This window comes from Podarcis melisellensis, assembly GCF_964234715.1.
Source record: "Podarcis melisellensis genome assembly, chromosome: Z".
In the NCBI taxonomy this organism is placed as follows: Eukaryota; Metazoa; Chordata; class Lepidosauria; order Squamata; family Lacertidae; genus Podarcis; species Podarcis melisellensis.
In genome coordinates this window covers 14,369,402-14,385,276 of record NC_138547.1, presented here as the reverse complement: position 1 = coordinate 14,385,276, position 15,875 = coordinate 14,369,402, and the positions used below count along the sequence as shown (strand labels likewise).

Here is a 15,875-nt window from a genome sequence, read left to right as displayed (position 1 = left end):
ACCTACCTCACAGGCTTGTTGTGGGGGTTAAACGAGTGTGGGGAGAACTGCAAATGCCACCTTGAACTCCTTGGAGAAAAAGGTGGGATATAAATGCAACGAATAGATGAAATAATAAATAAAAAAGGCGGGTCTCACAGGCGTTCCCACCAGGACTCATTCAGTTCTGGGGGTCCTTCCTGTGCTTCATCCCTTTTGCTGTTTGTGTGCAAGTGCTAATGGGGAGGATAAGATGAGTAAGGGCTTGTCAAGCATTGAAGGAAGTAATCTGGAGCCCTTCAAAGCTTTAGGTAAAAAGTCATTGAGCTGGGGGTAAATGAGAAAGCTCCACACTTGCCTCTCCCCACTCTGGCAATAAAGTAAAATAAAATACTCTTCATTTAGCTGCACCTCTGTCTTGATTTTCACTTGAGTGTTCGTCAAGAACCGTTGGATTTTCTCTATGAAGAGCCGGTCAAGTGCCAGAAAACGAAACTTGCTTTCATATCTGTTGATGACCTCTGTAGCCTTGGGAGGCAGCGGGGGGAAATAAGAGTTTTTATTCTTCTCGCTGTTCTTGATGCAACCTCTATCTTGCTAGAACAGGGAGCCCGGCATCTCCTCACCTGCTCCAGGTAAGAAGACTCCATCTTCTCCAGGTCAATCATGATCAAGCCCTCGACAAACTCAATGCGCCCACTCTCCTTGTGCAGGCGCTTGATGAAGCCATCTAGTTCCTCAGGAGAAAAATTTCCGCCATCAGCAAATAATCTGGAAAAAACAATGAAAAATACCGGTTAAGGATGCTAAGACTCTGGATGGGCTGAGGTTGGAAAAGGCCCTGTTTATGATTCCACCTGTATAGCAGGATCTTATAAAGACTTAGTGGAAGCTGCCTCTTTAGGGGAAGGACACTACCTTGCCTACCCCAGTCTGCCTTCAGCCAGTGCCCCCCCCGCCTGCTTTCTCACTTACAAGGGGTGGTGGCACCAGCTGCCAGCTTCCTCCTCCTCCTCCTCAAGTCTCACTATTGTCCCTTGTAGAACTCAGCAGGGGGAGGAGGAGGGGGACAGGAACGTGGCTTAATTTCTACACTTGTGCAAAGCTAAGATAGGGAATTTATAGGCCTGGGGGTTCCACTTTTGTGGGTTTCCCAGTGGTGGCTACCATGACTAAGTAAAGTTGCCTTAAACACCACAGTGGTGTTGACATCGGAGCGGCGCATCAGTGCCAAAATCTTGCAAGATTTCTCGAACTATGAGAGATCTTGTGAGATCTCACGAAATAAGCACCAATGCTGGTACCCATTCTCCGCTGACAGTGGAAGTGGTGGGGCACCCACAGGGGCACTGCCTCGGGGGCTTCACCCTACCTCATGGAATCCACTACACCAGCCACTGCTGAACAGATCTTGGCATACCTGCACGCTTTAAGGAAGTCAGTGTTTGCATCTCGCAGCTTTCCTAGTGCTTCTTCCAAGTACTGCCTGTAGCTCCGAAGGGAGAGCTGCATCACCTCCACGTGGTCAATCAGCTCAGTGCGCATATTGTTGCTGAGACTCAACAGCCTGAGAAAGGAGATGGTGATATACCAACAAAGCTTTTTACATTTATATTAAACAGCTTGACTGTAAGAAACAAATAAATCCCCAATGTGGGTTACAAAAATGATAAAACAATAACATTGTGAATAAGAAGATTAATAACAATTTAAGACTTTCAAAAAGTTACAACAACGACTGACTGAAAACTGATGTAAAACTTGCATCAACTTTTTCAGCATCTGGACAGGGTTGCCTAAACAAAAGTGTTATAGCATGTGCTGAAAAGAATAGAGTGAAGGTGCCTTTCCTGATGCCTTTCCTGATGTCAACACACAGGGAGTTCCAAAGTGCAGAGGCCACCACACTAAAAGATCGAGTTCTTACAAATACAGAGCAGGTATTATATGGCATCAGGGCATTGTCCGTTCCACAGATTAAAGGGATTGAGTGGGTGTATTTGCTGCAACATTCAGCACTAACTGCAGCCTCCTGATCAAACTCAAGGGAAGCCCCACACAACCCAGTCTTGGAGTAACCAACACATAAACAACTGTGGCAAGGCTTCCCTGAACTAGTCACAGTTGGTAAAAGGCACTTCTAGCCACTGAGCCTCCAGTGAGAGACCTGGATCTAGAAGTACCACCAAAATCAAAAGCACTCAGGAAACCTGATGTTGTGATAAGGTAGCCCCTGTTCAACCAATTCCCTGGGACTGAAGAGGCATGGGGGAAAGCTGTGCTACCCCCTCCCCCCCCAACTGACTTTTCTGCCCTGGTATCCATCAGGAAGATGTTCTCCATGTCTTGGATCTTCCGCCGGAAAGTCTTGCTGACACGGTTCTGGTCTTCTCGGAGCTTGGAGAAGGCGGCTTTTTCTTTATTCAGGGCCTCCACCACACCACTGCAGTGTCGCACTAAGCGGTCGTTGTGAAATCGCAGCTCCGCTGAGAGGGGGGGAAGGAAAGGCGTGCAGGGGTGGGGTGGGAGAATGCTTTAGGTTCAAGCCAGTGGGAGTTGAAAGTAAGATAAATCTGGAAATCCTTGCAATCCATATTCCCCCCCCCCCAATGCCACGGGGTGCCATTGCTCATATATACATACATATTTATTTATTTGTGTGTGTATGTGTGTGTCCAGACACCACTGAACAAACTTCCAAAAACCCATCCTTGCCTTCGCTTTTTATAAATTCAGCTTCCACAAATTTGTCAACGTTTTGAATTGAATCCTCTGCCTACCAGTTGAGGCCAGGTTGACATTGGTCGGTGGAGGGCAGGGGGAATTTAACCTAACAGCTGGGCACAACCATATATAGCAAATCAGCCTATATTATTTGCAGAGACTCATTATTCCCCTCCTAGAACTACAGTTTATTTATTGCATTTCTATCCCATCCTCTTCTCCAAGGAGCTTGAGTCCGTGTCCATGGTTCTCCTCCTCCCCAGTTCATCCTTACAATAACCCTGTGAGGTAGATTAGGCTGGGAGGCAGTGATTGGCCCAAGGTCACATGACTGAGGGGAATCTGAGCCATGGTCTCCTGGGTCCTAGTCCTCTGTCTAGGGCAGGGGTAGGCAACCTAAGGCCCGGGGGACGGATGTGGCCCAATTGCCTTCTAAATCTGGCCTGTGGATGGTCCAGGAATCAGCATGTTTTTACATGAGTAGAATGTGTCCTTTTATTTAAAATGCATCTCTGGGTTATTTGTGGGGCATAGGAATTTGTTCATATTTTTTTTCCAAAATATAGTCCGGCCCACCACATGGTCTGAGGGATACTGGACCGGCCCACGGCTGAAAAAGGTTGCTGACCCCTGGTCTAGGAAATCCCCTCTTATGACTTTCAGCACCCTTAACAGCCCCCATAATTCTTCTGGGGAAGCCATGACTGTTTAAAGTGGTATTGTAGTGCTTCAAATGTATGGTGTGGATGTGGCCTTAGTGTTAGTGGGGAGTAGGTGGGCTAGCTGAAACAATTGTGTCACATTGGTAACAAGTAGCAGTGAAAACATTAATACCCATTCTGACATCGTAGATATCCTTCTCGATGCGCTCCCGCCTTGGCTCATGAAGGTGAGAGCGCAGCTGCAGTTCAGCGCTGATCTCTTCTTTCTTGGAGTCCACAATGACCCAGGCCTTGGACAACGTCTCAGAATACCAGTTCTCCAGGTGTTCAAAAAACTGCAGCCGGATTCTGTGATGGGGAAAGAGAAGGAAGGGAAAGGTTGGGGCATCCTTCTGCTTACAAGAACAAATCTCTCTCTCATAAGTTCTCATCTCTACTTCATCAGTGTTCACTGTGTTGCATCACGCAATGTGGGTGAACCCCGGAGCTTCACAGGCTTCTGGCAACTCTGGCTGTGCTTTGCTTCAGAAATTTAAAAAGTAGGAGACACACTTTGCTCCAGGTTTATGGGAAGAACTGTCCATCCTCAGATTAGCTAAGCACCCTCCCTCCACATTTTTATGTATGAGCTTCTGTGCTAAGCATTTCTCTTGCTCAGAAGTGGTGAGTCAGAGATGTGATGGGAAGCTTTCTTTGTGGGTGGGGCATTTGTTACTTATATGAAAGGCCAATCATGGGGGTGGCAAATCCCAATGAAATATGGCTTGTATTTGTAACCTTTGGTTTGTACTCTTTCTGTATCGGGTCAGTTTGTTTTTGTAACATCTAATTCAATGTGTAGTCTTGAGAATGTATTTTATATGGCTTTATGGGGGGGGAAATTTACTTTTAAATTTTTATTTCTTATTTCTTACCGGATTCTTATTTTAACTTCATAATAAAGTCTTGAAATATTTTTTTGGTTTGGGGGGGGGGAGAGAGAACAGCAACAATCCTTCCAAGACCACCATTGAAGGAGGTTGCAGGTTCAGAGGAATGAATACGTTGAAACTTCTATCATTCTTTTCTCCCAATTATGCTAAAGATCCTTAGGATCAGATGCAATGGCATGTTCAGAGGGTAGTCCACAGCCAGAAGCTCATCTTGTTTTGATTTTTATGCTGAAAGATGCCTTGAACAATCTTCTTCTTGTTCTTGTTCTTCTTGAAAAAGGCATTTACCTGGAAGGCTATGTGTCTCTGTATTAATACCGTAAGATTGCTTAGATCATCTGGAGAAATTCTACCTGTGACATGGCACCCTGCAAAATATTGTAGGGTGATGACTCAGAAAATTAACTTTTTCTGCTGTTGTTGCTATATGGGGAAAGGCTCTTCCCTCTGTCACACATGAAGCAGCAGCCAACAGTCACTTCAGATATCTTACAAAGACTTGTGTCTTTACCCAGGCATTCTCCCTGGCCTATAAATCAGACCCGGATTTATGTGTTTGAAATCTATGGGATGTCTGTTTTCTGCAGTTTTGTCCACACCAGTTTCTATATTGCTGTTTTTCAGGCTTTGGGCTGCATTTTTGTTTTTACTAACGTATTTTTGTTTTTAAAATGTACTTATGCCCCCGCTTCCCCAAAATGAGACTCAAGGCTGCTCACAAAAGCTAAAAAAGACACAGATAAAACACACAGGAAGCTAAAAATGATAGTCAAAAAAGTAATTAAACTATAACAGAATTAAAAATTATAACAGATACAAAAAAAATATTAAAATGCAGGTAGTAAAAACACTGTTGTGCTATTTAAAAGCCCTTTCCTTAAAAGCAGTAGGCTTCCAAAAGTCTGCTGGAACAAAACAGTCTTCACCCGTTGGCGGTAGGACAACAATGAGGGAGCCAGTTTGGCCTCCCTAAGAAGGTAGTTTTGAAGTCTGGGAGCCGACTTTTCAAAGACCATGTACCACTCAATAGATTTTTTTTTAGCGGCATGTAAATGTTTTTAATTAAAACATAAATAAATGCCATTAAACTATAGGTTGATTGCATCTCACACAGGCTTCACCTACATAAATACAACTTTATTTACTCAACAACAAAAATTAAATAAATAAAAAGTGGATAAGGCAGCCTTGTTTGCCGGGGGCCTTTCCCTTCATAGAAAGAGTTTCAAGCCCTCTGCCTTGCTTACTAGGCTCTTGGAGGACCATGCAAGGGCTCTAGAAGCCCTTGCAAGATCCTGCAGGGCAGTCTAAGATCTTAGATGGCCCCAACCTCATTTCAGGGGTCGGGGCGGTTTTCGCTTTGTGTAATTTTGCTTTTATGCACAAACCACTGGAACACAACCCACACAGATGATGTGATCAAGCTCTAAACTAAGAGAAGAGATTGAAGTCCTACTCACTGCCTTCTCACATCCGTAAAGAAACTCTCAGAGAGGTACACTTGCTCTAGGTAGGAGGGCAGCAAATTCGCCTTCAGTTTCCCCACATAATATTTCTCAGATTTCTTGATTTTAAGCTTTGGTGAGTTCAGAACTGCCTTGTAAGTGTTTCCACTGGATGTAGTGAAGAACTCAGTGGTCATTTCCATCAGGCGTGACGGTGTCTTAGAGAGCCTCACCTGCGGATGAGGCAAAGGGATAAACCATGACATTGGTTCCCAATTAAAAGCAACATTTAAGCCAGTGGATGGCATAAGGTAAGAATTGTTAGCAGGGAGGTTAGATGATGTTCCAGCAAATGAAGGGTTTCATCCCACACCTTTCCAGTGCAATTCCTCATTGCTTTTCTTATATCACAGTATGTCCAGTCTTGGGGGGGGGGGAACTGGGCCTGCTGCACGAGACCTCTTAGGCTTCCTAGGTTTAAAGAGTTTAACTTCCCCCAAAGAAATATTGCAATTTCCTGAGGATGATGGGAACTGCAGCTCTCTGGGGGCTAAACTACAGATCCCAGAATTCCTGGGACGCAAGAATCATGCACTTTAAATATATGAAGAAACATTGCAATGCATGTGATATTTTCATTTAGAGAAAAGGCAAGGAAAACACTACATGATGTTTAAAACTGTGCATGGCAGTGGAATCTGATGCCCAGTTAAAATGTTAAAATGTACAAGAGAGGGTCCAAACTGTGTTGGAAACATGAAGAGATTGAAGGATCTTTCATACATATGTGGTGGCAGTGTAAATAACCCCCAAAATACAGGGAGATGGTTTACAATGAGCTCATCTTCCCTCCCACCCCCATTTACATTTCCGAAGAAACCAGAAGCCTTTCTATTAGCAATAATTGATGTTGAGCTCCCAGCAAGGCTATATAATATTTTTTTTTAATGCTGCAGCACCAGCAAGAATAGTGTATGCTAATAGTTGGAAAGAAAAAGAAACACCAACAAAAGAATAATGACTGTATAAATTGGCAGAATATGCCAAACTTGCAAGCATGACAGCCAAAATAAGGAATCGGGATGGAAAACAAATAAAGGGTGAATGGGAAACTTTTGGGGAGTACTTTTAAAAAAATGATACTAAAATGAAATTACAAGTAGGGATGATTCTCTGAACAACAGTTAAATACAAAGAAGAATTAGAAAGGAAAAAGTAGGGTGGATTAATATATGGATAAACAGCAGTACCAGACATATTACAGACACCATGGAAGGCTAGGCTAGGAAGTCTATATGGAAAAAATATTTGATGATAACGTTTGATATGTAAATAGAAAAATGCAAAATGTTATGTGTGATGGGACGATGAGCTGCTTGTGCGTAAAATGCAAGTCCCTCAGAGTTTGATCAGGTTTTCAAACCTCTGCCTGTGACGGAGCCCCTCCAGCATGGCTGCGTCAATCACTAGTAGAATCCGAAAGTGGCTGCTTTCGGAAACGTTTCCAACATAAAAGCTCCTTAACGGAAACACGTCGTCTGGCCTCTCGGCGTGACAGTTTCCGTCGAGGTGTGGGTGTCCCTATAGGAGGTCCTGAGACCTCCCCACTGGTTTCGCTTGAAGCGTCTCTGAGCCATCCCTCCGACTCACTTTCCCTTGGAGTTCTTGCTCGCCCTCTACTGGTTCCCTCTTCCGCTGCTACTGCTCTCTCAACCTCAGGGAGCCTTTGCACCTGCGGCGCTTTAGATGTCAGTTCCCTGACATCCACCTCCCCTCCAGGGCCCCCTTCACCCCCTCCCGTCTCCTCTCCTACTGGCGGTGAGGAGGTAAAACCCCTGAAAGAACCTCCCTCATCTTCCGACGTCGCGAACACTTCCTTCCACTTGTTGCTGTTCCTACTCTCTAGGTACTCTTCGTCATCAGAGTCCACTCCATCTTCCAACTCCGACTCCGCGAACCCTTCCATTTCCTCTTCCTCATCGGTGGTGCCGAAATACTCCCTCCTAAACCTTGCTATAGGCTGAGGTTTCCTCGGGAACCTTTGGTGGAACGTTTCTGTTAAAACCTCGTCATTGACTTCCTCTGCACTTACCCAGGTGTTTTCTGACTCCGGTTCCCCTTCCCACGCCACCAAATACTCCACCTGATTACCCTTCCACCTGGAATCGAGGATTTCCGCTACATGGTTGCGGCGTTCCCTCTCTTCCAAGGCTGGTCCCCTGACGTGCTCCCCTTCACGTCCCCCCCTGTATGGTGACAGTAACGACCTGTGGAACACTGGGTGCAATTTCATGTGGTTGGGTAATCGGAGTTTGAAAGCTACCGGGTTGACCTGCTGAATCACCTCAAAGGGTCCCAATCTTCTGGGCCTCAGTTTCTTACAACCCCCTTTGAACGGCAACCCTTGGGTTGACAACCACACTTGATCCCCCACCCTTATGGTTTCACCTTCCCTTCTGTTCTTGTCTGCCTGCTTCTTATATTGTGCCTTGGCCCTTTCTAAGTTGAGCTGGAGCTGCTGATGGATGGCTTCCATCTCTTCTACAAAATGTTCAGCCGCTGGAACGCTCCATCTCTCCCCTCCTTCCCCTGGAAATGCCCTGGGATGACACCCGTAATTAGCCAAAAAGGGACTCATCCCTGTGGACACATTCTCCGCATTATTGTAGGCAAATTCTGCCAACGCCAACTTTTCGACCCAATCGTTCTCTCTGTCATTGACATAACACCTAAGATATTGTTGAAGAATGCCATTTGCCCTTTCCGCCTGCCCGTTGGTTTCAGGGTGCCGGGCAGTTGAAAAATTAACTTCCACGTGTAGCAAGCTCATGAGCTTCCTCCAGAACCTGGAAGTAAATTGTTTGCCTCGATCTGAGATCACCCTCGAGGGAGCCCCGTGCAACCTAAATATATGTTCCACAAACAACTTCGCCGTTTCTTCCGCTGTGACTGCATGTGAGCATGCTACAAAATGGCACATCTTAGTTAACAGGTCTACTACTACCATGATGGCTGTTTTCCCCTTGGACCTTGGCAGATCCGTCATAAAATCTATTGATATCGCTTCCCAAGGCCGTTCTGGTGTGGGTAAAGGTTCTAATAACCCTGCCGGCGCCCTTCTTTCCCCTTTGGCTCGCTGACATTGGTCACACCCTCTTACATACTCCCTTACATCTTCCCTCACCTTAGGCCACCAAAATTCCCTGGTAACCAACCACATGGTTTTGTGTTGCCCAAAATGTCCCGCCGTGGGGCTATCATGCAACTGCTTGAGTACTCTCCCCCTCAATTCACCTTCGGGTATATACAGTGCCCCTTTGTAATACAATGCCCCATTTCTTTCCTCAAAACCTCCGGGGCTCTCGCCCTCCCCCCTGAGACCTCTGAGCTTATCCTGGGCATATTCATCATTTTCCGTTTCCTCCACCAGTTCCCGTTGCCCCACCAGCGCCGCCCCACACACCCAGCGGTCCTCCGGGATGACATGTCTCTCTTCGATCACCTCCTCCCCTTCCCAATATTCTGGTTTGCGTGAGAGCGCATCCGCCCTGACGTTTTCTGGGCCTGGCACATAACAAATCTCAAAGTTAAATTTGGAGAATTCCTGTGCCCATCTCACTTGTCGTTGGTTGAGCACTCGAGCTGTTCTCCAATACTCTAAATTTTTGTGGTCGGTGCACACTTGCACCTTGTGTTGTGCCCCAATTAATAAATGTCTCCACCTCCGGAATGCTTCGTGAATGGCAAGTAGTTCCCTGTCATACACCGTGTAATTCCTCTCGGACTTATTCAGTTTCCGCGAGAAGAATGCACACGGTCTCCACTCCGACGCACTCCTCCCCGGTTGAAGAAGGACCGCCCCTATAGCCCGGTCGGATGCATCTGTTTCCACTCTCATGGGTTTTTGTAAATCCACATGCAGAAGTTGTTCTTCCGAGGCGAAAGCCCTTTTCAGTTCTTCAAAGGCTCGATCCGCCTCCACCGTCCAAACAAATTTCTTCTTGCTGCTGAGGCAGTCGGTGATGGGCGCCGTCAAGTGGGCAAAGTTCTTGATGAACTTCCGATAAAAGTTCCCAAACCCCAAGAATCTTTGCACGTCCTTCTTGGTCTTCGGTGTCTTCCATTCCAGTACCGCTTGAACCTTGCCTGGATCCATGGCCAATCCCTTGTCTGACAAGCGGTACCCCAGGAATTCCACCTCCTTGGTATGAAACTGGCACTTCTCCAGTTTCACCCACAGCTGGTTGGCTTGCAGCCTGCCCAACACTTCTCGAACGTCCCTCACATGCTGTTCCTCATCTTCCGAATACACCAACACGTCGTCTAAAAAGGCCACACAGTTCTTGTAGAGCAAAGGTCCCAGAACGTGGTTTATAAAAGCTTGAAAACAGGCGGAGCCCCCTTGTAGACCGAAGGGCATAACGAGGTATTCAAAGGCTCCCAAAGGGGTAAACATGGTGGTCTTCCATTCATCTCCCTTCCTTATGCGTATCAGATTGTACGCCCCCCGCAGGTCCAGTTTTGTAAAAATCTTTCCCTTCCTTACTCTGGTCAAAATGTCATCAATTCGGGGCATAGGGAAAGCCAGGGGCTCCGACACTGCATTGAGGGCCCTGAAATCACACACCAGTCTCGGTTTGTCTGTGTTCTTTTTGTCCACAAAGAACACTGGGCTGCCCCCCACCGCTCGGGACTCTCTGATGAAACCTCGCTTCAAGTTTTTGTCAATGAACTCCCTCAGCTCCTGCATCTCCCTGTCTGACATGGCGTACAGCTTGCCTACTGGGAGTTGGGCCCCTGGGAGTAGGTTGATTTGACAGTCAAAGGGTCTATGCGGTGGCAGTTTGTCTGCTTCCCTTTCGCTGAATACGTTGCTCAGATCTGCGTATTGCGGGGGCACCTTCCCTTTGCCCATCACTTCCATCCCCGCTAGGGTGACTCTGTCTCCTCCCAAGACCTTCCCCTCCTTGCAGTGTTCTAGGCAATGCGCTGACCCAAAGGAGACCACCCTCTGATGCCAGCCCACTAGCGGATCGTGTAGCGCCAGCCAGCTCATCCCCAAAATGATGGGCGCTCCTCCCAGGATGGCCACATTAAACGCTATCTGTTCGGTGTGCCTTGCCACTCTCATTATCATCGGGACAGTCTGTTGGCTAACTTCTCCCCCCAACAGCTCTCTGCCGTCAATCGTAGTCACCTGCAAGGGGTTACTTAAAGGGATGGTCTGTATCTGGTGCTCAGCTGCAAACTCCTTACTCATGAAATTACAGGAGCTGCCTGAATCCAAAAGCGCCTTGACCTTTAGTGGGTGTCCGTTTGGCAGTTCTAGTAACACCTCTATCACTAAAGCAGGTCTGGGAGGTTCTGGCATGGGCACTTTCATTGCTCTTTGGCCTGGCTGCTGTGCCCCGACGGTGGCAGCCAGGCGTTGGCTTTTACTTGCTCCTTGCTTTCCTCTTCCTTTCCCCCAACAGCTCCTGCCATCCCTTGCCATTCCTTTCTTTGTGGGCAGACTCTGGCAAAGTGCCCTGGCTGTTGGCAGAGATAACATCTCTTGGCGCTCTTTCCCTCCTTCTTCCGCCCTTCACTGGGATTTGAAACTGCGCGCGCCCGCGCTGTTCCAACTTCCATCGGCTCTGCCGGCGGGAAAGATGGCTCTGGAATGTCTGGAATGCGGAACTCCCTCCAACGGTCTCCTTTCCCTTCCCGCCTTTCCAAAGCCCTCGCCTCCTGGCGCGCTCCTATGGCCAGCGCAGATTTGGTTAATTGGTCCATAGACTCCGCCCTGGGCCCCCGGGAAAGCTCATCTTTGACGGTTGAAGAAAGCCCCTCTTCGAAAAGCATTTGGATGGGCTCCGCCGATAGGTCCCACCCCAATTTATGAATCAGCATAGTAAATTCAGTCCAGTACTCACGGACAGATCTGCTTCCTTGCTGGCAAGCCATTAACTGCCTTCGCACCACCCCCTGCTCAATATCGCTGGAAAACATCAGGTCCATGGCACGAAAAAACTTCCTCGTGTCCTTTAAGATCTCATTATTCGCTGCCATCAGGGGTCTAACCCAATCTTTCGCCCCGGATTCGAGATGGCCAATCACATACGCCACTCGCGATTCCTCGTCGGGGAAGTCATCAAACTGCAAGTTTAGAGCGTATTGCATCTCTGTTCTAAAGGCATGATAGTTCCTGGGATCCCCCCCGAATTTCTGCACCAATCCTGGTACCTTTCTGGCGAGCGGGGTGGTTTTCTCCTTTCCCTTTTCTGCATCCTGAGCCCTCCTCTCCTCAAGCCTCGCCGTTTGCAGCGCCAACTGGATCTCCAACGCTCTGTACCTTTCTTCCAGGCTTGGACCCCCTCCAGCTGCTCCTGCACCCCCGGTTCCGGCTGGGTTGCTCATGATGCTTCTCTCTGCACAAGCTGGCTTTCGGTGACTTTCGGATTGCTGTGATGGGACGATGAGCTGCTTGTGCGTAAAATGCAAGTCCCTCAGAGTTTGATCAGGTTTTCAAACCTCTGCCTGTGACGGAGCCCCTCCAGCATGGCTGCGTCAATCACTAGTAGAATCCGAAAGTGGCTGCTTTCGGAAACGTTTCCAACATAAAAGCTCCTTAACGGAAACACGTCGTCTGGCCTCTCGGCGTGACAGTTTCCGTCGAGGTGTGGGTGTCCCTATAGGAGGTCCTGAGACCTCCCCACTGGTTTCGCTTGAAGCGTCTCTGAGCCATCCCTCCGACTCACTTTCCCTTGGAGTTCTTGCTCGCCCTCTACTGGTTCCCTCTTCCGCTGCTACTGCTCTCTCAACCTCAGGGAGCCTTTGCACCTGCGGCGCTTTAGATGTCAGTTCCCTGACATTATGCTATGCGCATGCACACAAATAAATGTGCATGGCATGGAGAAAGTGAATAGAGAGATTTTTCTGCCTCTCTCATACCAATAGAGCACATGGCTATCCAACAAAGTTGAATGTTGGACTATTCAAGACAGATAAAAGGAAGTCCTTCTTCATGTAGCACATAGATAACCTATGGAACACACTTCCACAAGAGGTACTGATAGCCAATAACCTAGATAGCTTTAAAAGAAGACTGGACAAATTCATGGAGGCCTTTATCATGATGGCCATGCATGGCCTCTAGGGTTGGAGGCAGAAATGCTTCTGCATACCAGTTGTGGAAACCAAGGGAAGGGAGAGCACTCTTGTGCTCAGGTCTTACTCCTTCTATGTCTTTCTGTGTTTGCTAAAGTCATCCTGTTCCCCCACCCCAACCCGGTGGAAACTCACAAATGCTGGTGCTGTGGCATTTTCCACGTCACGGACCTCAACAGCCTCTTGCGTAGTAGAACTGCTCCCTTCATCGGATTTCTCCACATTGTCACTTTCCAGGATAAAACTGCCGTCTCTTGGGATGAGCGCCCCATCGCTTTCTGGAGCAGAGTTCTCTGGATCCCCTGCTATGGTAATTCTTGATTCCTCAGCTTCTGGGTTCACTTCCACCTGCTGTTCCTCTTTTTCTTCTTCTTCGCTTTTGTTCTCAGAGAAGCCCTCCTCAATTCTGTCCGATTCTTCAATGTCCTCCCCCATTTCTGCCCAAAGAGCATAAAATGAAATTATTGTGAACACAGGTGCCATCCAGTGCTCTGAAGAGGAAAAATTAAAGCAAGGGAGATGGCCTCAACCCCAGGGAGCTTACAGTTAAAATTTCACAGGTGGAGAGGGAGACAGCAGAGGGAGGGGGCAGAAGGAGAGAGAGCAATGAGCTAATTGTGAGTGAATAAACTTAACATGCATTTAGACTACACATGGAAGGCTGTAATTCCTTGCATTTTTAAGACTGTAAGCTTTGAGACAGAGGCCTTCCTTCCTTTTGTCCCTCTATGAATTGCTAGGCATATGAATACTAAAACAAGGAGAAGGAAGAGGAGGAGGAGGACGAGGAACAACCCCTTTTTAGCCAGAGGGCCACATTCCCTTCTAGGTAAATTTCTGAGGGCCTCATGGCAGTGGAGAGTGGGGCCAGAGGCAAAAGTGGGCAGAACACGACAAATCACCAATGTGCTGATTTCTACACACACTCACCCACCCTCCCACAGCTCTCCTGCCTCTGTCCAGGCAAGCAAGGAGCAAAACCAGAGTTCAAGGACTTAGCCCAACTAGGCAAAAATATGCAAGGAGGGGGCAAAGCAGAGCTAGTAGACAGTGTGGCCTAGGGAGCCATATTTGACTTCTGGACCTGAAGTTCCCCACCCTTGAGTTGAGAAAAAGGAAAAGGAAAAAAATAACACAAGGGTCACCTCCAGAGGGTTGGCAATGAGGGTGTTGGCAATATGCGTTCTTACTTTCCACACTCCCATCTCTTACAGGTTAAGTAGTCTCACTCAAGGGCAGCCTCCCCTTCCTGAACATCTTGGAGGGAGAGGGTGGGTTTTGAAGGAAGAGACCATAGGGGTTGTTTAAACAAACTGGGATGAATATTTGTGGAAAAAGCAAAGGCCTTTACCATGGGCTGAAAAATCAACAGACAAGGGGCCTGTTAGGTATGTGGTGGTGGGGAGTTCCAAAGGATAGGTACCGTAATACTGGAGGTTCAATGCCGACATCATGTGGAACAAAATGCCTGATTGGATGGTACTGATTCTCATGATTGTAAGAGGCAAAGTTGTGCTTTTAAAAATACTATATTACACTGTGGAGGATAGAAATTACCTTCCTCTTCACTCATATCCCCAGTTTGCTTGAATGGCTTCTGATTTTTTAAAAAAGAAAGTGGGAAAAGAAAAAATATCAAGAATTAAAAAGGATAATTCATTATTTTTCACAAATAATACTTAATGCATTAGCATCTACACAGTGCTCTTGGGTGCTCATTGCATGCCACTGATAGCATTTTATTTTGATCTCTACAAGAACCCTTACAGGTAGGTCAACACAGGTTTGGAAGGCTGAGTCTGAGAGAGAGAAAATGCATTCAGATGGCATGTTCCCAATCCCCCAAACCATGTTCAGGGGCTTTTAACACACTGGAATCCATGCTATGCTCTTCATCAGCTTTGTGTATGTCTGTGGGGTTGCTATTTCCTTGGGGATCAACTCCACTCCTTTTTCACACACTGTTACTCTACCTCTTCTGAGTCAGGTCACAAGTGGCTGCTCAAGAGGACTAGGAATGTCACAGATGCATCTGGGCCCTGAAGGGAACATGTTCACAGTCCATCAATTTAACTGAGTTCAAAGAAAGAAAAGACAATCCCTACTCCTTTAATGGGTATCTTCATGAAGCTCACTAGGTGACCTTGGGTCAGCCACTCGCTCCCAGCATAACCTACCTCACAGGGTCATTGGGAGGAGGAAATGGGAAGGAAAAAAATTATGTACTGCCACCTTGAGCTCCTTGGGAAGAAAGGTAATAAACAATGTAATAAATAAAACAAATGAAAACAGCAAACAAATAAATCACTAACTGTACCCTTTTATTCCCATTTTGTTTGCTAGATGAACTGAGCAAGAAGTCAATTTCAGTGTAGGGAACATGTGCAAGGATGCAGCACCTACTTAAGTTATAAAAGTGTCAAATTCAAAGTCTTGTTTTCTACATACCCCTTTGTAGACTTCCCACACATTAAAATACCGGCTGACAGAGGTGCTGTAAGAATTCAGGCTGCGTAAAATACAGTCTGGATAAGCGGATAATTTAGTCAAGAGATCTTGTTGGAAGGTTGCATATCTGTAAACAAACAAAGAAACCAAAACTTTTTAATTATTTTTACTTACTGCATTACTTGTCCACCTTTTTCTCTAAGGAGCTCAAGGTGACATACATGGTTCTCCCCCTTCCTCATTTTATCCCCACAACAACCCTGTGAGGTAGGTTAGGCTGGGAGACAGCAACTAGCCCAGGGTCACTCAGTCAGCTTCAGGGTTGAGTGCGGAATTTGAACCCTGGTGTCTCCCAGGACCTATTTAACAATTTTGCCACAGATATTATCTGATTGCGCAAGAATTCATCAAATATGTGCAATGTAGGATTAGAGGTTGACATCAGAGGCCGCTGCAGTAGAAGCCAACATTCGATAACAACAGACACCGTGTACAACTGCCAGAATCTGTCAGCATCCCAACTTGCAGCAATGAAT

General features: G+C 46.9%; 1 protein-coding gene across 3 annotated transcripts in view; it reads right to left on the bottom strand.

The window, feature by feature from the left end:
- The window catches only part of CCDC180 (coiled-coil domain containing 180), a 54,934-nt gene that overhangs the window by 22,466 nt on the left and 16,593 nt on the right, over positions 1–15,875 (bottom strand). For 2 of the 3 annotated variants that reach the window (XR_014164683.1, XM_081897137.1), the window contains exons 16-24: positions 15,340–15,466; positions 14,449–14,488; positions 13,027–13,328; positions 5,758–5,975; positions 3,538–3,713; positions 2,285–2,465; positions 1,400–1,546; positions 606–750; positions 391–507 (exon numbers count right to left, since the gene is read on the bottom strand). Coding sequence is in view for 2 of the 3 variants with exons in the window: in XM_081897137.1 (XP_081753263.1) it covers positions 391–507; positions 606–750; positions 1,400–1,546; positions 2,285–2,465; positions 3,538–3,713; positions 5,758–5,975; positions 13,027–13,328; positions 14,449–14,488; positions 15,340–15,466 (1,453 nt within the window). In the remaining variant the exon portion in view is untranslated. The remainder of the gene's footprint in view (positions 1–390; positions 508–605; positions 751–1,399; positions 1,547–2,284; positions 2,466–3,537; positions 3,714–5,757; positions 5,976–13,026; positions 13,329–14,448; positions 14,489–15,339; positions 15,467–15,875) is intronic. The other variant, XM_081897138.1, reaches the window with a different exon arrangement.